This window comes from Lygodium microphyllum, chromosome 28 (assembly GCF_053477565.2).
Source record: "Lygodium microphyllum isolate KBCC chromosome 28, Lygodium_microphyllum_v1.1.10, whole genome shotgun sequence".
Taxonomy (NCBI): Eukaryota; Viridiplantae; Streptophyta; class Polypodiopsida; order Schizaeales; family Lygodiaceae; genus Lygodium; species Lygodium microphyllum.
In genome coordinates, this window is record NC_141162.1 from 25,393,208 (window position 1) to 25,416,426 (window position 23,219).

The 23,219-nt window shown below is 46.4% G+C and overlaps 1 protein-coding gene across 4 annotated transcripts in view; it reads right to left on the reverse strand.

Annotated features, from left to right (window-relative positions):
• LOC148011263 (uncharacterized) overlaps positions 1–23,219 on the reverse strand; it is a 188,612-nt gene that overhangs the window by 36,418 nt on the left and 128,975 nt on the right. For all 4 annotated transcript variants that reach the window (XM_087670538.1, XM_087670540.1, XM_087670541.1 and 1 more), the window contains 4 exons: positions 16,498–16,631; positions 12,699–12,826; positions 12,499–12,550; positions 12,257–12,398 (listed from right to left, as the gene is read on the reverse strand). In XM_087670538.1, the coding sequence (XP_087526664.1) occupies positions 12,257–12,398; positions 12,499–12,550; positions 12,699–12,826; positions 16,498–16,631 (456 nt within the window). The remainder of the gene's footprint in view (positions 1–12,256; positions 12,399–12,498; positions 12,551–12,698; positions 12,827–16,497; positions 16,632–23,219) is intronic.

Sequence of the window (23,219 nt, forward strand, 5' to 3'; positions counted from 1 at the left end):
CGTGGGAAAATTGTTCACTTGCCCAAGAGCCCTAGTACATAGATGATGAAATCATGCAATGCATAGGAGGAATGTCGGACTTTGTGTGGTGCCGAGAACCATAAGGATATGCTTGTACTCGATCTCGGGAGGTGGCTCCATGCTGACCAAGGGACAAAGGCAAGAAGAAGAGGATGAAGAAGATATAGAGGATCCCGAAGATCCAAGATTTCCATCGGAAAGGGAACCTGGAGAAAAGAACAGTAGACAGAGTGAACTAGAGAACCCGAAACTCAACCTCGCAAGAGAAGCCACTAGCTCCGTACATCCATGCTGGAAGGAACACGAAGGCCTCGTCACCAAGTCGCGGCTGAACCTCTGAGGTCCCGATCTAGGTGATACCTCAAGATCCTGGGTATCAGTAGAAGAGATGACTGGTCGAAGACAGCTACCCCAAGAAAGTAAAGGATGGGTGAAGAACTTCATGTGGAGTAGGTTTCCCCTCTGAGGTGGGACGTGGAGGGCCCCCCGTTGAAGTCGAAGAAGAAGTAGATGCCCCCTCTGAGGGCAAAGAAATAACATCCCTCTCTAAAGTAGATAGGGAATCCAAAAACTCATGAATCATGGACTCCCAAATGTCTGATGACGAAGGAAGTGATCCTGGTCGTGCTGAAGAAAGTATCTCGGGTGCTGAAGAGTGCCCAAAGGTAGTCTCTCGAACCTGAGTAGTCGAGGGTGGGGCTCAAAATGAGCATGAGGTGGGCAACAGTTGCTGTCTCTCAATGGAGCAGATTGGGTAGCCGAAGAAGAGGAAGGAGTCGAGCAGCCACTGTCTCTCGAAGGAGCGGACTGACGACAAGACAATATCAAACAATCACTGTCTCTCGATGGAGTAGAATGCAGATCCATAGGTCGTGGAAGCCATTGTACTTGAAAATAAGTGGGAGAAGACTGCCGCTGGCATTGCGACGATCTCAAGAGGTCATAGCGCCAATCGATCCTCCATGTGCTCGAAAGGACTTAGTGCGCATCGGAGGCGTCTTATTGCCTTGAGCATAGTACTCTAATAGCCGATGCAAAACAATCTCTATGGCCCAGAAAGGAGAGGTGGCACAAGGAGTGCCTGGTGGAAGACGCATATACGCTGGGGGGTGGGGAGCAAGGGTCAAAGTCGGAAAGCATTGGTGGCGTGTCCGGTGATGGCACAATAGGAGCACCCAGTAGTCTGGTCATCTATTGGTAAAGAAGCCATGGATACCAATGTGCCTTGTTGAAGAAGGAAGAGGTCAACCACCATGAACCACGAACCGCAATGTCCGCCTCAAGGGGTGTGAGGGCAGTGTGAAGCACGAACCATAATGTGTGCCTTAAGGGGTGGGAGGGTAGTGGAAGGGCTAGAAGTGAGCTGCTAGTGGGAGGAGGATGTGACCAGCAGTAAGAGGTTGCAACCAATAGAAAAAACGCAGGAAGACTAAAAATGGCAGCATGACTGTGATGACACGGCAGACTGTACGGCAACAGGTCTGCACAGGAACAACAGTCGCCTGGTTGGAATCAGCTTCAAACTGCGTGAAGAGGGTTGGAAATCAAGTGCCAACTGATGGAGACAGCAATGGACAGCTTCGGCTGAGATGTCCTTTGCAAACGGGGTGTGGTCAGCAAGCTGAAACTCCTAAAATCTGCAAAAACGAGATTGTTTTTTGAATGGAGAGTGATCAGCAACAACCGCTTTGCTGTAAACAGCTGCAAATTGCGGGTGGAAAGCTGGAAACAGATGCCAGACTGTAGATGATAGCAAGAGACAACTGAGACTACGATATCCTCCGTGAAAGGGATGTGGGCAGCAAGCTGAAAACATCTGAAACCTGCAAAAAGGGAATGGATGATGAACCCATGAAAGGAAATGGAGGATCTTTGCCGCTATTTGAGCAGATCTAGCTCTGATACCATGTCAAAAGATGACGTACAAACGAGACAGTAGGGTTTGCGAAGAGGAACACGGAGTGAACTTGGAAAACATGGAGAAGAGAAGAGAAGAGAAGAGAGAAGAAACTCTAATGAATGAAATGATGAAGTTCTGAATCATGGAGTGAATGTGATACAAGGGAATAAGGGTGCCGTAGCACAAGGAAGATGATGAAGACAGCCACGAACCACGAACCACAATGTCCTCCTGAAGGGGTGTGAGGGTAGTGGAGAGGCTAGAGAGAAGAGGTGATGGACTGAATGAATCAGCCGTAAGGAATAAATGAGAGAGTGGCCTATAAATAGGCACAGTCAATCTAGGATGGTGCCCCTTTTTGGGGCTGCAAACCCTAAACGCAAAACGCAGAACACAAAAACGCAAACTGCGGGTGAAGGGTTTCTCAACATCCTTGACAACTGTAACCTTTGGGATTTTGTTACTGCCCCTATACCCCAACCTACTGTGGATCCCCATGATGGTGTGACCGTGGATTCGGGAGCTTTATGGGATCGATTGAATGCCCAAGTCTATTTTTTTCTCTTTTGAGTTGTACAGATTCAGTGCTTATGCATTTTAGACATGTTTGCACTGCCACAGAGATTTGGAGGAGATTGGCATCTCTCTTCTGTTAGAGATCATTGCCTGGTCAGATTGCACAGTCCAGTCGGACTACCACGTGGCAGTCCGACTGACTGCAGTACAGTCGGCTGAATTTATTGCAGCCGACCTGCATATTTTATGCGCCCTGATTCTGGCTATTTATAGCCGAGTTCTCAGTCTTCTGCCTACACTTTTCTGCTCGCAGATTACAGACTGGTGGCTCGCGCAGATTTCGTCTCTGTTCGCAGATTTCAGATAGGAGACAGTGCAGACTGCAGCGGACTTTGAGGTGAACAGCAGGTTGCATCGTCGAGGTGGAGACACGCAGTCCAGCGCACTGCGCCCGTGTATATATCTGCATATCTTTGTATACAGCACACTTTATACAACAGATCTTCATCTTTCACTGTCTCTTTCTCTCTCTTCTCTCTCTCTGTGTTCTCTCTCTCTCAGTCCTACGCTTCCGCACCGCTGCACTCTGATATCTTCCGAATCTAGACATTTGGGCATTGATTATCTCTTGAGTTGAAGCTACGTCAACTTTTTGTCGTAGATTCCCCTATGACGTAGGATCACATCCATAAGATGGAGGAGATTCAAGATGAGCTTGCATACCCTTGATATGGACATTTCTTCGGAGGACCTAGTTGTGACACCTCTCTCACATCTTTCAAGATGTGTGTCATAGTGAGCTAGATTCTTATGGAGCCCGTGCACATGGTCGTGCTTATGCGGCTTTATCTCCAAGTACACGACAAGCCAAGCAAAAGAAAGGAAACAGCAAGAAGTTGGAGTCATCTTCTAACTCTGATACAGATTTTGTGAAAAAGTGTCGAGGATATTCCACATGTCCTCATTATAGAAAGACCTCGCAACTCAAGGAGTAGTGAAGGAAATATTCCCACCTTTGTCTGAGAGAGTAGGGTGGATCTACATCAGAGCCTTTGTCTACCTCTACGTGGTCATCCACTATTATCACTGAGTCTGTGTTCCTACACATTTATTGAGTGGAGGAGCCTTCTATAACTATCTCACCCTCCGAGTAGCCTTGGCTCATTGACAGTGGTGCATGGAGTCCTATGACTCCTTGAGATGATTTTTTGCAGGATCTCAATCCGTCAGAGGGTATCATCGCTACTGCAAGTGACATCTCTTCGGTACCTATTAGAGGTGTTGGCACCTTGCCTCTATTATCTGACCATCCATCAAGCACCATTTTTGAGGCCCTACATGTTTTGGACTTGAGCTTTCCTCTCCTCTCAGTTTGTGGCCTTTCTAGACTTAGGACCTGCATTGTCTTCAATGAACCGATGGCCATCTTTGTTGATGATTCTTCTATAGAGCCATTTTTGTGACAAGTTGGCAGGAGAGAGGGCTACCTATGCTCCATTCCCCTTCTATTGTGTAGAGCCCTCTAAGGCAACTTTCTATTATAGCACCCATTCCCGATTATGCACTATTTATCCCATAGGTTCCATCCCATCCCCCACCCTCTCTATTGGTGGTTCCCTCATACCTCCCATCCCTTTAAGAGGGGGACGATATTGGTGATGTGATTGTGGATTTCTTGGCCCTTTGTGTTTTAGAGGGGGACTTCCCAAGATTGTGAGGAGTTTTCTCAAGATTTCCAATCTACTTTGGACCTTTCCTTTATGCGGCAACCTCTTTTTTCCGTCATTGAGTCACCATCCCTTGCCACTTAGCCCTTGGGCCGTGTTGTGTCTATGCAACTTATAGCACCTTTGATAGCTCCTCGCTATCGTCTCATAGTTGGTTTAAAGGCTTAGCTCATCCATCCCCAACTAGAGTTTTCATGAGTGATACATTTAAGGCCTCTCCACTTTCATTGCCCTTTGGTGGCCTTCCATTTGCTCGGATTTTTCTATGGAGAGGGGTTCTTGCTCCTTGGCCAGATTTATTCATTGACGAACTTCATTAGCATTGGCACTCTTCCTACCACCCTTAGATATGCATCTCCTTTAGCCTTCCATTACATCCAAGTTCTGAGAGGGGGTGTTAGCAGTCATGTGTATCTTGTGTGGTCATTTCCTGCTTGTGAGCCTCAATCTGAGTTTAGATGAGGACATTAGGAGATTTTACATTGTATTTGTCTATCATTTTATGTGTTTTAGACACTTAAGATGGAGGGCATATTGGTGCATTTCTTTTTTAACACTTCGTCATTTTTAGTGTTTTGACCTATTTAGGGTTTTACTACTTTTTGCCTATATATAGACGGCCTACCCTCCCATTCTCATGATCCATCATTGATCCTTCGTGATCAGCTAGCCTTCTTCATTGTCTCATCCCCTTCTACCATCCGACACCCACACTAACACGTATAGCTGCGTGTTGGGGATGACTGTTGGAGCCTTGCACCTTCAACCATTGCAATCACATTGTTCCTTCTCTCCCCTATGTTCTCTCTTTGTTTCCTCTCTCTGTTCACTCTCCTCTTTCCGTTGCACACTCTCACACATACAACCTAAAACTTGAACTAGCATCAGTAGACAAGAAGGGCTTTCTAAGAGTTCTTGATTTTCATCTAGCTGCATAGCTCCTACTGTGGCTGGGTATCCATGTTTATTCCCCACAAGATGAGTCTCTAGAAGCATGGATTGCATGCACCGAAGTTGATCCTGTACCTAATACCTATGTAACCTGAAGTAATAATGACTGGGTAGAATCCTTCAGCTCAAACTTCATCTGCTGGAGTTTTTCATGGCGCAACTACATTATAGTCGAGGGAGCCTTATATAACACCTGAAACTTCTCCCATACCATTGAAGTTGTCCTGCATAACTTGAGCATCAATAGAACCTCTTCAAAGATACATTGAAAAAGAGCAGAATATGCACCGGCCTAATTGGAATCCCATGTAAGCACAACTTTCTCATGGTTATCCTAGTCCCAATCATTAGGAAGAGAAGTGGGATGTTGAGGATGCTCAATAGCTCTAGAAACCATGTACCTAATCACTTTGGCACAAACCATACTTCCATAATAACATTCCATATTAAGTAATCAAGGTCATGAATTTTGTCATTAAAAGAATGGTAGGGAGGAGCCATCTTGAGAGGATAGGAAGAGAAGATAAAGAATAGAGAGAGAGTACAGCCAAACACAACATAGACTACATGGACGAGTTCACATGCAGTGGCAAGAGGGGCTGATAAAAAAATGATTGCAAAATTTGAGATAATCAGGGGAAAAACAATCACAAAACATTATTAGAAGGCTGGAAGACTTGGCACCCAGCCTACACAAGCATTAAATGCAGAAAACACAGAAGTTGCAAATCAGAACGCAGATAGACATATAATTAAATGCAGTTATCAGCATTAAAATATTGCAGAAAAGCAGAAATGTAAGAAGCTGACATGAAAATGCGAGCTACAAGGGTAGCAAATTAGGCCGATTTGTGGCAAGAATAGGTCGCTTGGGATGTAGTAGACAGTAGGAGGCTGATCAGCAGTAGATAGGTGTGAGGGCAGAATGTCCACAGTAGAAGATAGCACGCAGAGCCCGACCATGGATGCTTGATACTATGTTGGAAGTGGTAGCTGTGATGAAAGCATTGAAGACTGAGACACTAGACTGCACAATACAAGAGAAAACAAAAAACAGAAGAAGACAAAAGAACAGTGCAAAGGGAGAACTCAGAGATATGCTTGGGAAATGGAATCCATGTATCAAACATGAGACATTCATGTACAATAATGAGCCACCATCTCCCTCTCTCCAGTAGGACTTGCATTGGGAATCTGGAAGTGGATGATAATATGGACTAAGGAGGAGGGAGCTGAATATATAGGCATAAAATAATGCCAACAAAATATTTTGTTGGCCAACATCAGTATGCACTCAGCCAGCAATAAATGGCCCAAACCATCAAAATGGTGACAATAAAAAAACACCTAGAGTAGTCTACAATGCCCAGCCTACAACTGTAAATGCCCAAATACATTCATGAGCTGACTAAACTACTAACATCCTAGAGGTCAATAGCATGACTGCATCTCGTGGTCCAAATGTACGAAGCTACGATACTAGCAATGTGAGTAATTTGGACTGGGGATCTTGCTTAGATGCTATCCAACGATGCGAAAAGAACCCCCTTGAACATCCTCATAGCCACATGTTGACTCTCTCTATGACCGAGGCAATAGCCTCCCGAGTCCCCACCATGGTCTTTGTTGTGCCAGAGAATAACACCCTAAAGGCTCTCCTCCATACACTATCTCCTATGACTCATTAAATCTCACGCATGCCATTGGGTCCTTGCTATGTCCAAGTCAAGTGCCAACTGCTAGGCTTCGGTGTCCACATATCATTATAGGTGACATCACTTCATCCTTCGCATGGACCCACATTGGCAATGACGTTTACCATCTTCTTCCATTGCTATTGCTTTAGAGAGGGAGAGGCTTGGGGAAAAGAGGGAGAGTGAGGCTTGAAAGTTAGGGAGAGAGGAGGTGGGAGAGGTTTGATAGATCGATGCTTGAAGAGGGAGGGTGGGGTGTAAGAGGAGGGAGTGAGAGGTTGAATGCCAAGACTCAAGTGATGCTTGGGAGAGGGAGATGAGATTGCTTGCTGATTTAGTGTGGAGGGATGGAGGGGAGGAGCACCTTTTATAGACTAGAGTAGAGTATGGGAGAAGAGAGGGATCTAAGACTCAAGAGCATAGATGAATCATGGCTGAAATCCAACCTTCAAGGGCTAAAATGATGGAATCCAAGGGCTAAGTCTGAACCTTTGAGTGTGTGAAGTCAAACTATCAAAGAGGGGTTGAGGCTGAAGTGAGAAGGGTGAAGAGTCAAGGCTGAAAAGTTGGCTGCAATCCAAGGGGGCTGGGGGAGGTGTGCACAGCTGGAAAATGAGGTGGACTATGGTATCCAAGGGCAAAGGATGCTGAAGTGAGACGGTGAAGAGTCAAGGCTGAAAAGCTGGGTGCAATCCAAGACTATGGTATCCAAAGGAAAAAGTGCCAGAGGCAAAAAGTGGCAAAAAACACACACTTGGAATGCGCACTAGATGTGCAACAATCACAGGAACATGCCCAAACCTAGTGATTAACAAGTGCCAGTTTTTTTGAATGGAATTGTACGGTACAATACCCATATAGCATACAAACAGATCCATATGACATCAGAGACAACCATGACTAGGCCCCTCATTTCCCACCTCAGAGTCTTTAGGTGTCATGCTTACATGCACAGTCCTAATGATAAACTAGGAAAGCTCCATCCTTGAACAGATCTCTTGTTTTGTAGGATACTCCTCTAAGGCAAAAGCATATCGCTTGTTTGATCTTCGGACAAACAAGGTGATTACCCGAAGAGATGTAGTTTTTTATGAGAGGGATATAGTGCAGCCCATTGCATCAACCTCCAAGCAAGTTTCTCAACCTACTTCATTAGAGATAGTGCTGTCTAAGCTAGGTCTACTATTGGCTTTTGACCCATTTACAAAGTCTTTAGCTCCTAGGCCTCTCCCAAGGACTTGTTATCTCACCAGTACTAGAAAACCATGCGAGATTTAGGGATCCTTCCACAGATTCCATCTCGGAGGAACCTAGAAGTTTTGCCCAGCTAGCTCATTATGGTGGATTATATAGCACACTCTGAGTCAGAGAGCTGGCAGGAGGCTGTAAAGCATGCCTAATGGTGTGAGGCCATAGAATTGGAGCTTGAGAGCATTGATCATAATGGAACTTAGATCTTGGTGGATCACCCAAGCCACCAAACCATCATTGGGACTAAGTGGATATTTAGGACGAAAAAAAAGCTAATGGGACTTTGGATAAGTACAAGGCTCAGTACAAGGCTCACCTTGTAGTGAAAGGGTTTCAAGAGAAGCAAGGTATTGTCTATAAAGAGACATTCGCACCCACAGTGTAGTTGTGCCATTCCACTTGTTAGTTGTGCTTGACACTCACCATGGTTGGCTGCTCTACATGAAGTTGGAATCGCTAGTAATCGCGGATGCAGAGTAGCCTTTTGGATTTTCTCTTGTAGACCATAAAGATAAGGTCTTTCATTTATGGAAAACACTTTACGAGCTGAAGTAAGCACCATGATTGTGGTTCCATAGGATGGATGGGTTTCTTTGAACTCATGGCCACAATTCTACCCTATAAGACCCAAATTTGTATGTGAAATCTACTTTAGAGGAGGTTAGCAACATCCTTCTTTATGTTGATGACTTGTTTATCATAGGCTTAGATTCTGCTATCATAGCAAATACGAAGGATTGCCTTAGTACTACTTTTGAGATGACTTACCTTGGTCAAATGTCTTATTTTTTGGGGACAGAGGTAGTGCAATTTGAGGATACTTATTTTATCTAAAAGAAAAGGATGCCCTTCAATTAGTTGAATAGTTTAGCATCAACTAAACACAGTCTATGGCTACTTCTCTTGATCCCACTATGAAACTTTCGAAGGATCCCCAAGGTCAACACTCTAAGAGTACACTTATAGATCTATGGTAGAGAAACTCCATTCGTTGATTCATACTAGGCCAAATTTAGCTTATTCTATTTCTTTGCTTGGTCAGTATATTAATGTACCTAAAATGTTACATTTGATTGTCTATTTGTATGTATTGAGATATGTTCCGTGTACCTATTCTTTTGGACTAACATATGGCCTTGTTTTGATTTTACAAGGTTACATTGATTTTGACTGGGCAAGAGATCCTAACACCTAACATTCCATAGTGGGTACATCTTCCTAGGCATAGCTCCCATTTCATGGTCAAGTTGTTAGTAGGAGATGGTGGGTACTTCCACAATCGAGATAGAGTACAGGGCTTTGTACAATGGCATCATAGAGGTTGTCTACTTGCGCTTGTTGGCAGTACTTTATTTTCCATGTGACATTCATGTCGTGATCTTTGGTGACAACTAGAGTGCTATAGCAGTCCTTGATAACCCCATCATCAATCTATGGATTACGCATGTTGGAATGAGATACCGCTTCAGTGGAGAACATGTTGAGCTAGGCACCATTTGCCTATAGTTTGTACCTTTATTAAACAATTTTGTAGAAGTCTTAACCAAGTTGTTCAACTGCTTGATTCTACAATATTTGCTACCCAAGATTGGTTTGGGTGCTCCCTCCCCTTTTATTTCAGCCTGATGATGTGAGGGGTTTCCCTTTAGCTTTCCCTTCCACCTTTAATGGTAAGAGGAGGTGGCCTCCTCTCTTGGTGTTTACAATGTCTGATTACATTTTTCTCCATGGATTTTATTATTGTACTTTGTATCATTATCCATATCATCAAGACGATCACGATTGTAAATAGGCACTTGGGCAAGTGAACAATTCCCCTACAAGGGCATTGTCCAAGTGGCACTATCGCATAGCATTTTGCAAGAGTATGACATCTTACATTGCCCTTTGCATTACCCCATGTATTGGCATTCTCTTCTTGTAAATATGCATTTTTGTACATTTATCCCTTTTTGGTATGGATCCATCATATTCACGCTGGCTCACATGGCAATCTCCCTAGGCAGCCTCTTTGGTAGCTTCCCCGCATACCCCCCTATATTTTTCTTCTTTATCGACACCCACAGGTGGTCGGGGATAGCTTGATTGTTTTGTGGTCTGTTGGGGTTTGACCATCTTTTCTCATTTTTCGAAGGGCACAATTCCCCCTAGCTCCTAGTAGGCCATTGGGCAAACACAGAGCACCCTTCGTCCAATGCCTTGGGGTGACCCCTTAGGCTCCCTCGGTAAGATAACCATTGCCTTAGTAGTCTTGGTAGGTCACTCGACAACCAATGAGTTCTCTTTGCCCAATGACTTGGTTGCTTTGGGGTGGGATGCCTTGCAATAAATAAAAATGGTCTTGAGCTATGCATTATAAACTAATTAGTTCTTTATTATAGCCCCAAAACTCAATTATTGCCAAAAGTTTTATTAAAGGGTGTACACTCCTAGAGAGTTTTTGTATCCCATATGGCAAACCCTAATTTGGGAAGATCCTCATCTATAAATAGACAGGCTGCCCGTCACTCAACCCTACTCCTATTTTGCAAATTGCTAGTGCCCGTCTCTATTGTCCACACTTTGTCTATGGAGGATATCTTAGTTTGAGCTGCTACCTACCGCTGACAGCCTGTTGGTGACTGCTGATCAGCATCTTCTTCTCCAAATCAGGCTGTGTTTGCTGCTGTACACTAGTCTAAGCTTGCATTTACAATCTGCAGCCTATGGCACCTACCATGTCATCAGCTGCAGCCTGCATTTTGCAGCTTACTGCTATCGCCCGGCTGGTGCATCATCATCCCTGGTTGCGTTTACGATTTGGTGCTGTTCTGCTCCATCCGGCACTGATCTAGTCCCCCTTAGAGTTGTGTTTACTGCTCTCCGACATCTTTGGAGGCAGACTGCTGCATTTCCGGATCTGTCAGAGTATGACACACTCTCCAGCTTATACTCTACGCTCCGGTCTCGGGGACACGAGAGTTTGAGGTTTGGTATTCACATTTGCAGTGTGTATGCTGAATGAGCATTGTATTATTCACCATACATTATTTCCATAGACAAGTATTTCTTTACAATCGCCCCATCCATCTCTCCCCTGCTAGTCTTTGCCCTTGGCTAGCATCCAAGTGCCTGCTCTAGAACCTCTAGGTTTGCATTCCTATAGATGTCTCTCTCCGAACCTTGACAAATCAAGTAAGGCTTGCCTCCCAACCAGCCCACTAGATATGAGAGTGCTCCTGTAGCTATATCCTATCTCTGTCGTGGATCTGTGGATTCTAGATCATAGGTTGCTTGTTGATCTCCTCTCCTCCTAGCATTTTGGTGTCTGTTGCTCTAGGGCCATGCATGGGCTGTGCCAGACTCGTAGGCAAGCTACAAAGAAAGGATGATCTGGGTAAGTTAGTCGATGCTCTGGTGAAGATCCATCTTAGAGACAGTCTCCAGTCCTTGCCTAGATGAGGTCCACACTCCTGAAACCCCTCTTGGAGGAGGACTTTCTATGTTTTTCCGCGTGGAGTGAGCCCTCAAACCACTAGCTTGACTCTAGTACTCTAGATTAATGATCCCCAAGGCCCCCTTAGAGTAATGATGGATAATGGTGTGCCCAGCTGGCATTGGGCAGTGGGCCAAAGGTTGCCTGTGCATGCACTTGAAATAAATTCCACAGCTATCTTTCACCCATCAAGACCACAAGAAGGCCACTCCAAAGAGAGGGAGTGGCAGTAACTACAACCAAGCCAATGGTAGAGATGAGGCCGAGTGAGCAAGGGAAAAGCAAGAATGGCACTTGGTGGATGAAGAGTACTGCTGTACAGCACAAGGGCAAGGCAGATCTGGCAGAGAACATGGAGAAAGCGGTTCACTCATGTGGGGAAGCAGTTACAAAGTGAGAGATGAACCTGCAGCCACACTGCTGCAGAGTGACAAGAGGCGGGGGTTGCAGAAGTAATGGTGGCAGGGGCAGGCAAATGCAATTACCAATGGCAAGAGGAAGCAGGTCTGATGATGGTGACACCGTAAGCTGTAGGCACTTTGGATGGGAGGAAAATGGGGCCAAAAGAGGGGAGGGAGGGCTACAGAAATCAATGGTCACACTGGAAATTTACAACTTGACTTTCAGCTCTTGGCTGTAAATCAGTGAATTAATATTGGAGTCATTGTGCTTTCAATCAAGTATGCAAATATTCTATTGTTAGAGCTGAAATTAATGTTACCTCTGCATTGGCATCAGCAAGGAGAAAGAAAGCAGCAGCCTTAGCTGCATTTACTCGTTCCAGGTCTGATTGGCAGGTTGCAGACCCTTCGATAAATGCGACATTCTCACCATAAAGAGAAATAAGTTGCTTTAGCTCAAACCTGAAATGACATCAAACAAGAGTAACTAAATATAAAATCAGAAACACATTCTTTGCTGCACATAAGAAAGATCCTGACAGTTTAAGGTAGGGGAACTAACGATGGTCTGAAGGGTGCCATGATGACCACACATAATGGATATACAGCCAGGTCTGCAAAAAGATGGTTACAGAACCACCATTAATCTTGTCCATTATGTCAAGCCAAACGGTATCCATCATATATTTCCAAAAAATAAACAATAAAAGAATCACGGGAACAAAAAAACCAAGAAAAGAATATGTACCAAAACAACTTTACCTTCAAAGTGGGTAGGATTAAAGAGCTCAGCAAGAAACTCTTGGATAATCTTAAGCTTGACATTTCCCGATATGACAATGAAACGTGAGTCAACAATCCTCCATGAACTAAATGATTGGCCATAAGGTCTACAAGAAGAACATATGGTTTACAATACTAAAAGCAAGTATCATTCATGATATAACCACAAATTTGGATATTAATCAAAGACTCCATAAAAACTATTTCTACAACAATAATGTCACAATATTTAGTTATCATCAATGCTTCAATCAAAACCATCTCCATTAGATTTACAACAAAGATAAGAAGAAACACATCTTACAGATTTTGTATTCTTGGGAGGGGAACAGTGAAATCTGGTACAGTAGGGCCTCAACTGACATCTACTACTGTTGGGGAGAACCAGGGCCTCAAAGAAGCCAGCAATTGGCTCCCACCATTGCCAGCCATATTCAAAAATACCCTCTAGAAGGCCCATAGAGCCATGCATCAAATATTTCAAGTTGCGAAGAAGCTCCATGACTCTCTCTTGGCATTTATGGGAACTGCCATCCTTGCCCATATAAGTAAGGTCAGCCACCATAAATCTCTCCATGCCTCTCTTGGCATTTCTGGGAGCTGCCATCCTTACCAATGTAAGCAAGGGCAACCACCATGAAACAAGAAGCAGAAGAAATACAAGATCCTTTGAATCACAAACTACTCTACCACTTGATTTTGAAGCCTCTCTGAAACCTAGATCATCCATATGCTTCGCACAGATGGGAGATGCTGCAGGGTGGTTCTGAGCAGAGGAGGAGAGATGCTTTCATGTGTACATATTCTGACACCCTTTTTCATCTAGCTCCTCATATGGTCTGGTATTATAGCCCACCAGATTAGTTGTTCACACAACCATATTCTCATACCTGCCTGAAGAAATTGCTTGCAAACACAATCAATGTGCCTAAGAGGAGTTTAGTTTGCACATGTAGATACAAAATCCCAAGCCCACCTAGTCTTTGGTGTCACTAATGTTAGCCAGAGTGCCACCACAATTATCCCAAGCTCCCTCATTTCCAGCCTATAAAAAAGTTTGTGTCAATCATTCGAGCAGGTCATTATCATTCATAAGCAAGAGATTTGACAACATTTAAAGCTCAATCACAAGAAGCATCAAACCATGTATATCAGTAGAATGTATTGACCACCAAAGCTCCACAGATAAGTGAAAGCTTTGGCAATGCTCCAAACCTTGAGCTTTTGACATATGGAGTCAAATACAGGGACTATTGAGCCAAGGTCGTGTTAAAGGAATATCAGAGAGCCACACTCCAGACAGTGAGCTCTTGGCATATCAGTGCCAAACAAACTATAGCCAAGGTGATGTTAAACACATATCAGAGAGCTGCAGTGAGTCCATGTAAGCCTAAATACATGCCCCATCTGGAGGGTGAGTTTGAAACTGTGAAGGAGCCCATTAACTTGTACCAGTTTTATTTTCAATCAGCTATTTTGGTCTTCTGCTGTCCATATTAGTGACCCTAATATTATTTATTGGATTGAGTAAAATCCAGCTTTTGTAGACTAAAAATGTGAAACGTAAAGTGGAAAGAAACAAAGGGTAAAATTGGAGGATTTTTCCTCATTATCAAAGAATCAGAAGTGTCAACAAGCACATACTGCACTCTTTGTGGATCCAAATATTCTTTTACAAAATAAACCATCTCTTTCTGGTTTATGTTAGCCTCAATATCTGAACAGAACAGCATCAATGCTGAATGGCCACTCTTGACATCTAGGATTGCGCCATTAGCATGATGAAGTCCTACACAATACATGAAGGAAGTCAAAGATCCTGAAACCATGTCACTCTAGCTTTTCAAAAACTGCACCATGGCCTAGAAGAAGAAAAGGAAGAGGGTTGTACACATGATAGAAAGATTTTGTCTAGACTATTCTAACTTCTTCCTGCAACAACAATGAAGTCATCTCATTAAATGTGAGGGCATTTGAATTGCCTTACATGAGCTGAAGTGCAAATGTGAAACCCTAATAAGAGTCCTGCAACAGCTATAAAGTTGAATATTTAAAAGTGAGGGCATTCAAGTTGACCTTCATCATAAGCCAAGTGTAGACGCAAAACCCTAATAAGACTCTGGTATGGCATTCAAAAAACTGGTAACTAACATTCCATCTGGAATGCTTTCATCAGCTACAAGAGGCTTCTGCTTGAGTTCCTTGGATTCCCGAGAAATGCATCCTTTGCGGTAGCCTCATTCATATGCTCAGAACTCAACTGTTTATACACAGGCAGGTGACTTATGCTTCATTATGCACATGGAGATTAGCAATTGCATTCGAAGTCTAGTTGGTAGTTTTACAAGATCAAATGTGCGGGATAATTGTTCTTTTTACAAATGAGCCAATAAAGCATGAAAATATCCGTCATTTGCATCCCATCTAGACTGTTCTTGAGTGGGTGATATATCTGGCACAGTTGTAGACATATCTTTGCCAATGCTAGGCCCCATCTCATCCTCCACTACATCTTAGAAAGTAGCAGCACATGGCTCAGGCTACTTCACATAATCTGAAGTAACATTTCAAAGCCGTTTGGCATGTTGCATCATATAGAACCACAATGCCACAATGGATAGATAGTCCCGTTGAGCTTGTCCTGATCTGACAGTATATTCAGACATCATTGCCATCAACATAGCTATTCACAATGCTCTGAATGTGGTGAACTTAGGCATACCTAAAGGAGATGCCCCAACTTCTGATGCTTCCATGTAATGAGATAGGGCACTTGCAAGTAGGATATCCTAAGCTTTTCAATAATATGGAAGGCAAGAAAACAAAAGAGGCCGTGAAAATGAAGCATGCAGTGTAGCATGAAATTTTTCCATCGTAAGTGAGCCAAACAGTGAACCAACCCTTTGTGATACAATAGATCCAGAAACCTAGGGAAGTTCCTTGTGCATATTGTAAAAAGTTGATCAACAAAAAATTGATATATCAAATGCATTACTAAATTGCTCAAGACAATTGCAAGCTATCTCCAATCCACAAAAGCAATTTGTCTACATCCAACAGGAAATAACTGTTATCTCTATTGAACTTGTATTACAGAATGAAAACATTGTGCAGAATATAGAGAAGGCTGTACCAGGCCTTCCAACTGATTTAATCTAGCACCAGTCCTGCTGCGATCCATACTGCTAAGCCATTTATATTTTTTAATATGTTATATTTAACTACTGCACAAATAAAGGCAAGAAAAAGGTACAAGCCAATACAATGTAAGTGGATAGTAACTGTGAATTGTGCAGACTCTAGTAGAGTAAAGTACACCTAATTAATGGTTTCTTCAACATGTGGATATCAGCCAAGGCAATAGATGTTACCAATCATTTTCTAAACATATCTCAATACTCTTTTGGAACTACACTTAAATTTCCCTTTCCAACATTCTCAAGAGATAAAAAGAAATTCTCAAGTAGTTTATGTAGTGCTAAAAAGAAACTCCCGAGTAGTTTATGACTTTCCCCTGGAAAGACTTCTCTTCTTGATAGCTCACTTGACATCTAGATAAACAACTTCTCCGTACAATCTCAAAATAACATGGCACCTCATTTTGAGTGAAGGGAGAATATCATTTTACAGATGCCAAAACCATGCTGAAGTGACATTGTGTGGAACTACATAGATATGGTTTCTGAAATATACATGATCTCTCAAAAATTTACATTTAAATTTCTTGAATATTCATCCTTAATCGAATTTCCAATAGAAATATGGTGTGAAGAGGTACCTTCTTGATGCAACTGACGTTATCTTCCCAACCTGAGATGGAAGAATAACAATAGCTCCAATTATTGTCAAAACAGCCAATACTTGTCCCAAGATACTTGATGGGACAATGTCTCCATAGCCTACTGTGGAGACCTGTGTAAACAAGCAGTACAGTCACTTTGTAAGATCATAACTGCCAAATTGCCCAACAGGATTGCCCTCGAAATTATAACTGCAAGTAAAAAGTGGCTGATTATATTACTTCAGAAAAAATCTTTGAATACCAGGAAGCACTCATGCTCAACAGACTAGCTGGAGCTGGTGCAAAGTCGCAAATATATCAGATGTACAAGCCTCTCAGGGCAGTCTAGGGGGGATGGGGGCAAGAAGCCATTGAGGGGGGGTGTAACGCCATTTGGGGCTGCCTGCTGCATCTCAAAAAACAGGTCCTGGCCAACCCAAGTGCACATGAAATGACAACGGAGCTCCTGATGAGCCCTGGACCCGCCTTGCACTTGATCCCATCGGCCTCGGAGGGAGTAGATGATGGAGGTCCAGAGCTCTGCTAGGGTTCCCTGTACTGAAAGTCTCTCTCCGCCAAAAATCTCCTAACACCCCACCTTCCAGATATGCCATCTAGTAAGACTTGCTATGATCTCCCATACTTTAGAGTGGCCTGTTGTGGGCTCCAACACCTGACGCATGGGTAGAGCCTCCAAACTAACCACTGCGCACAACCCTGCCTCGATAATGAATATTGTGTCTTGCATCCCAGTCTCATACAGAAGGTGACGGCCCTGGCTGACTGCATGCCAATAGAAAGCATCCCAAGAGATGCATCCAAGGCTGGGAGCCATGCAGCGAAGGATGCGGGATGCTCCTCTCCACACTAGCTGTGCCACCTTGCACGACCAAAGGCAGTGTTTCGGGGTTTCCAAAGGCTGTTGTGTGCATCACTTACAAACTCCCTGCATCTGGGCAAGCCAAGTTCCCACCACCAAGGCTCCATGTGCCACCAGCCATAAGAAACATGATACCCTCCTCGGTCTCCAGCTATCCCATAGGCGGCGATAGAAGGTTCGTCGGAAAGGCTCCGTGATGCCGTGCTCCGCCTAGCACCTGCTATGCGACGGCGCCCAATCCATATCCTCCTGCATCAGTATGTGTCTGCTAATCCTAGTAGTGTACTCCAAGAGCCTCGGTGGCTTCTTGGCGACTGCAGTGGCCGGCCATAGCCACTCCCCTCAATCCCACTCTAGCTCATCAAGTGGCCTACCCTCCTAGTTCCGAAGGCGCCACTCCATGAACTCCCACAAGACAAAGGGGTCTAGCCGCCATGTCTTCCCCTGCAGGCCAATCACTCGGATCCTCCTCCATGAAAGGACAACAGTCCCCTCATCCTGTTGCCCCCTGTCAAGAGCAAACACCCCCCCTCCTGCATGGTGAAGAAAGTCCTAGGTGGAGCGCCACCCACTCTACCTGCCACTTGGAGGGGAATGCATGCTGGAAAAAACCTAGCGGCCCATACCTCCCCGAGATCGATCGGCTCTCGTATCGGGGAAGCAAGCCAGTCCTGAGGAATTGCTGCATCTATCTCCCTTCTCCTTAGCTCCACTCCTCTCTGACAGCCTAATACTCGCTGCAACACCTCGTCCACCAACATGTACACCTCCCTCCATGTCCTGATGGTATGACCCGTGGGCTCGCCTCCCACCCTGGCTTCCCACCCAGCCCATTGGATGTGGGGGCGCTCGCAAATCTATGCCCCATCCTGATCTTTGACCTGGGGGTTCCAAATCATCGATTGACGGTCTATCTTCTCCTGGCAGCCTGGGGGGCTCTGGATCAAGACCTTACGGAGGCCCTGCCACACGCGGAGCAAGCTGCATAGGAAAGGAGATCTGGGGGAAGGTGATTTGGGCTGACGTGATGATCCATCTCAAGGACAGCCTCCACTCACCACTAAGCCTTTGTCTACACTCATGAAGACCCTCCTGCAGCAATAGGACCTTCAAGGTCTGTCCTCCTGGTGTGAGGCCATGGACGACTAGCTTGCCCAAGAGGGCCATACTCTGATACTCTGGGTCTATGATCCCAAGCCCTCCCTCTAAGCGATGCCATATGATGGTCGCCCACGCCACCTTGGCCTTGGAATCCGTAAAGTCGTCTGACCCGAACCACAAGAAGTTCCGCACCAAGCGGCGAAGCTGCCCTGCAAAGGATGAAGAGAAATACCAACACGAGGTGATGTACCAGGCCATCGCTAGGAGGACTTGATTAATCACCAGGGCTCGGCTTGCTAATGAGAGGCGAGCCGTGGTCCAGTAGGTCAGCTTCCTCCGAATAGAATCGAGCACTGGAAGAAACAGCTGGGCAGGAGTGATGTCGAGTCCCACATGGGACCCTAGATAACGGACGGTTTGCCCTCTGCTCACCCATCTAAATCCCAAGTGGACTCCCCACTCCATGTTAGAGTCTGGGTCCATGAGAAAACCAACCGACTTTCGCCAGTTGATTTTTGCTCCTGCTACAGAACAGAGCACCTTAAGAGCTAGCCTCACTCTCTCCAGCATCAACACATCGTCCTCAATGTAGAGTGATGTATCATCTGCATACTTTGAGTCTAGCAACTCAGTCTCCTCCCATACGGGAAGGGGGAGGCTGCGTAATCCGCTCACCTAAGACCTAAGGAAGTGGGATATCGTCTCTGCAAAGAGTAGGAATAGGTATGGGGCCAAGGGGTAGCCCTGCCGGGCCGATCTCTCCAGCTGAAACTCCTCCCCCCACCTACCACCTATGAGAACCCTGCTGATAGCCAATTTGTAGAATGCAGAGATCCTGCGTATCCAAGCTTGGGGGAGACCCAACCTCACCATGGTGCCCTTTAGAAAATCCCAATCCACCCTATCATAAGCTCTCTCGAAATCCAAGAGTAGTATGGCCAGTCTTTGCCCACTGTGCTGGGCCCACTCTGTCGCCTCAAAGAAGGTGAATACATTGTCGAGGATGCTCTTATCGAGCTCTTATCCTAGACAAAGCCTGTCTGTGTATCATGGATAATGTCTGGAAGCACAGGGCGTAGTTGCCTACCAATCATCTTTGCCAGTGCCTTATGGGCCACTAACAATAAGATGATCGGTCTTAATTGGGAAAGCTCCAACCTATCAGCCCCTTTGGGGGAAAATTGATAAGGCCCACCGAGAGACTCCCTGGCATCTATCCTGAAGTGAAAATCTCCTGGAATGCCATCAGTAGGGGCTCTTTCACCACCTCCTAGAATGTAGTGAAGAAGGCCTTAGAGAGGCCATCCTCTCTCGGGCATCTGCCCATCCTATGTGTGGAAGGCTTCCTCGAGTTCCTTCTTTGTGAAGGGGGACTAGGAGGGAGCGTCCCATCTCCTCTGTGATGAGGGATGCAATGTGATCCCAAACCTGCTATCTACATCGCTGTCCTTTGGCTGAGGCTGTCTCCTACTGGAACAAGCGCCTGTAGTAGTTGGTGGCAATCTCCATCACCTCGTCTGTGGGCTAGAACAAGTCCTCCCATATTGATCTCGAAGGCTGCGTATCTACTCTCCTGAGGTGTGAGGCTGGTGTACCTGCAAAAACTCCCTGCACATCATGTCCCCTTTCCGAGCCCAAAAAGCTGCTGAGGTTTAGAAAGAGAACTCTGATTGCCTATCCTCAAGGCCAGTAATGGCAGCTCGCACGCCCACCTCTTTTGCTTGGAGGGTGGGATCCAGTGCCTCCTGTAATAATCTTTGCGTGGCTGCAAGGTCCCACCGAAGTGCTCTCTCCTTCTCCCAGCTCTGCTGCCTGGCCTGTATGGCTATCTCTTGGCAGATACTGCTCGACTCGGCTAGGACCTTTGCAACCTCCTCTGCGATCCACTCCCTCTTGTCCCAGTCCCTGGTCCAGATATGCTCAATCTATCTCTTCACCTCCTCCCTCCTATAGATCAAATCCAGGATTCGACAGGATCGTGCGTCAAGGGCAGATGCTGGAGGATCAACTGTGAGGAGAACCGGGTAGTGATCGGACAACGTGGTGCCCGCCAATTGCCCAATCTAGCCTTTGCGAGAGCATCCGCACTCTCCCACATAAAACCTATCCGACTGCTCCAGCAAGACACCACCTAGCCGCCTATATCCCCAAGAGAAATCCAACCACCTCTCCCTCTTGTGGAAGGAAGGATCTCTCCAGGCATCGCGTGCTCCTGTTGCCAGTAGAAAGACCTCCCATGTCTCCTGCTCCTGCCCAGTCATGCCTTGGTAGTTTCTGCCTCTGCCCTGCTGGTCCTCTAAGGTCTCCAGGTTGTTGAAGTCTCCTCCAACGATCCAAGAGTCCACCTCTGGGAGTCCATCCGCGATCTCCACCTAGAACCTGCTGCGTGCCCTAACCTCAATAGGGGCATAGACATTGAGGACTGCAAGGCAGGAGTCGCCAATATCCAATCTGATCCATAGAACCCTCCCTACCACTATTGTCCCGTGGTCTCGTACACATGCGGTGAGACTCGGCCCAATAAATGTGCATACGCCTCCTCTCCTGCCGTGGGCACCGATGGTGTGCTTCTAGTAAGTGTGCGAGCTGCCCGAGAGTATCTTCCCTACCCTTTGAGCCTGGGTGGGAGTGAGCTTGTGCTCCTGTGGAAGTAAGATGTCGATCAAACCGGCAAGGGCAAGCTACAGCTCTTGCCGAACAATGAACTTCATGGAACCACGTGCCCCACTATAGAGGAGGCTATTCACGTTCCAAGATGCAAGGTGTAAAGTCATGGGAAAATCTGTGACTCACCGAACAAGCATCTGTTCGGCATGGAAGTTGCAGATGAAGAAGAGGAGCTATGAGGCATGCGGATGCGCTTCGCTGCCAGCCTAGATGGTGAACTCCATTTTCCCATGGTAGCCCTTGGACGTACCATGGGGGTGATGGATGTGCCTAGTGGTACCACCAAGGCATCAATTAACCAAGCTAAGGAGGCGAGACTTCGTACATTGGTAGAAACGGGTCACTTGTGCCAAGGGCCATTCAATCACATCTAGTGGTGCTCTCCACTGTGGGGGGGACTTGAAAGATAATGCCCAAATGAGGAACCTCGGCCCCTGCCCACCACCAGTTGATTTCCATTATGCAGCCCGACCAGTGCTGGGAGACTTTAGCTCCTCCTTTATCTGAGTCATCGTCCATCCTCCTATGTGAGAGGTCTGATAGAAGAAGGCGTAATTTGGTCCATCCGGTGGTGCTAGTAGATGGACCTTGCCGCTCTTAGCCTTGCATACCACGAAGATTCCCACCTCTATGGGTAGTGGGAAAACTCCGCAATCTGCAACTCTCAAATAAGACCATGGCCCATTGCAAAAAATCACCTGCGGTAGCAGTTGCGCCTGTCTCGGGTAAGTGTGGCGTGTGGCATGGGTGGATGAATTGGTGGTTGTGTGAGGGAGGGAGGAGGGGCTGGAGAGCCAATGGGTGGAGGATGTCGGTGTTTGGGGCTCCTCATCTCCTGTGGGGGGGGGGGGGGGGGGGCGTGGGGGGGGGCAGTGGAGATGGGTTGGGGAGGGGCCACTTAAACTGGGTGCGGCGAGGGTGATGGTGGGGAGGGGGGGTGTATACTAGGGTCGGGGAAGGGGCCGTGGGGAGGGGGCGGGGGCTATGGGCCCTTGGGTGAGGCGGCACGAGACGCCTTTCTGGGGGGTGGATGTGAAGATCTATGGACCTCTCGGGCGGGGCAAGGGGGGGGGGGGGGGGGGGGGGGGGTCGCGTGGTGCTGTCGGGGGGGGGGGGGGGGGGTCGCGTGGTGCTGTCGGGGGGGGGGGGGGGGGGGCGCTCACTCTCCGTCACCCTGCCATGGCTGTGTTTGAGGAGCTCCCTGTGTAGTGGCTTCACTATGGAGGCATTTGCACTCCACAACAGGTCTCTTCGGCACACGGTTACCCTTCTTTTCCCCGACCTAGCGATAGACTATCACCAGTTGGTGGAAGACTTTGGACGACTCTTCGGCATTGTCCTTCCTGTATCTTTCACTGATGCAGTGACAGCCGCAAGAGTCCAAAAGGTACGGGTGGCAATAAAAGAGGTTAAGAATATCCTAGAGTTTCTAGAGATTGAGGCAGGCGGACACTCCTTTAGGCAACAGGTCATTGTGATTGGGCAGCTAGGGCAGTGCATGCACTGCCATGGCTTTGGGCACTAGGCAGCAAAGTGCATGCGCTTCAGTGCGAGGGCGGCTCCGCCGACAAGCCCACAGGTGGATGCGGACGGTTTCACACGAGTTTCGTGGACACATATGGTGAACTGGCAAGTAACTCAAGTGCTGTGTCTGCCGAATTGAGCCGAACCATGAAGATCCCTTGGCCCATTAGGACCGCGCCTCCACAATCTGTGCTGTGCCGATGCGCAGCGTGGAGTGAAGCCAACCTCGAAGCTGGGAAATGTCCTACTACCTAACCATAAATCACTGTTTTCCCTTTAGCTTCAGCTCTTTAGCTCAAACGGCTAAGAGCTGCTCCTCAGAGAAGACGACGCGCAAGGTGTTTGACTGGGGGGCACTTGCTAAATGCGCCTGTGTATGACCAAAGGTTTCCATTGCGTGTCCCTTCTGAAAACACTACCAATCACATCGCGGTGCTACTTGAGGGAAAGAGTTGCTACAGATGGAGGGAGTAACTGGAGGGTGGGAGGGAACGATGGCGAGGGGGAGGCTATTTTTTTTTGGCAGTGGGGGAGGTGTTGGACGCCG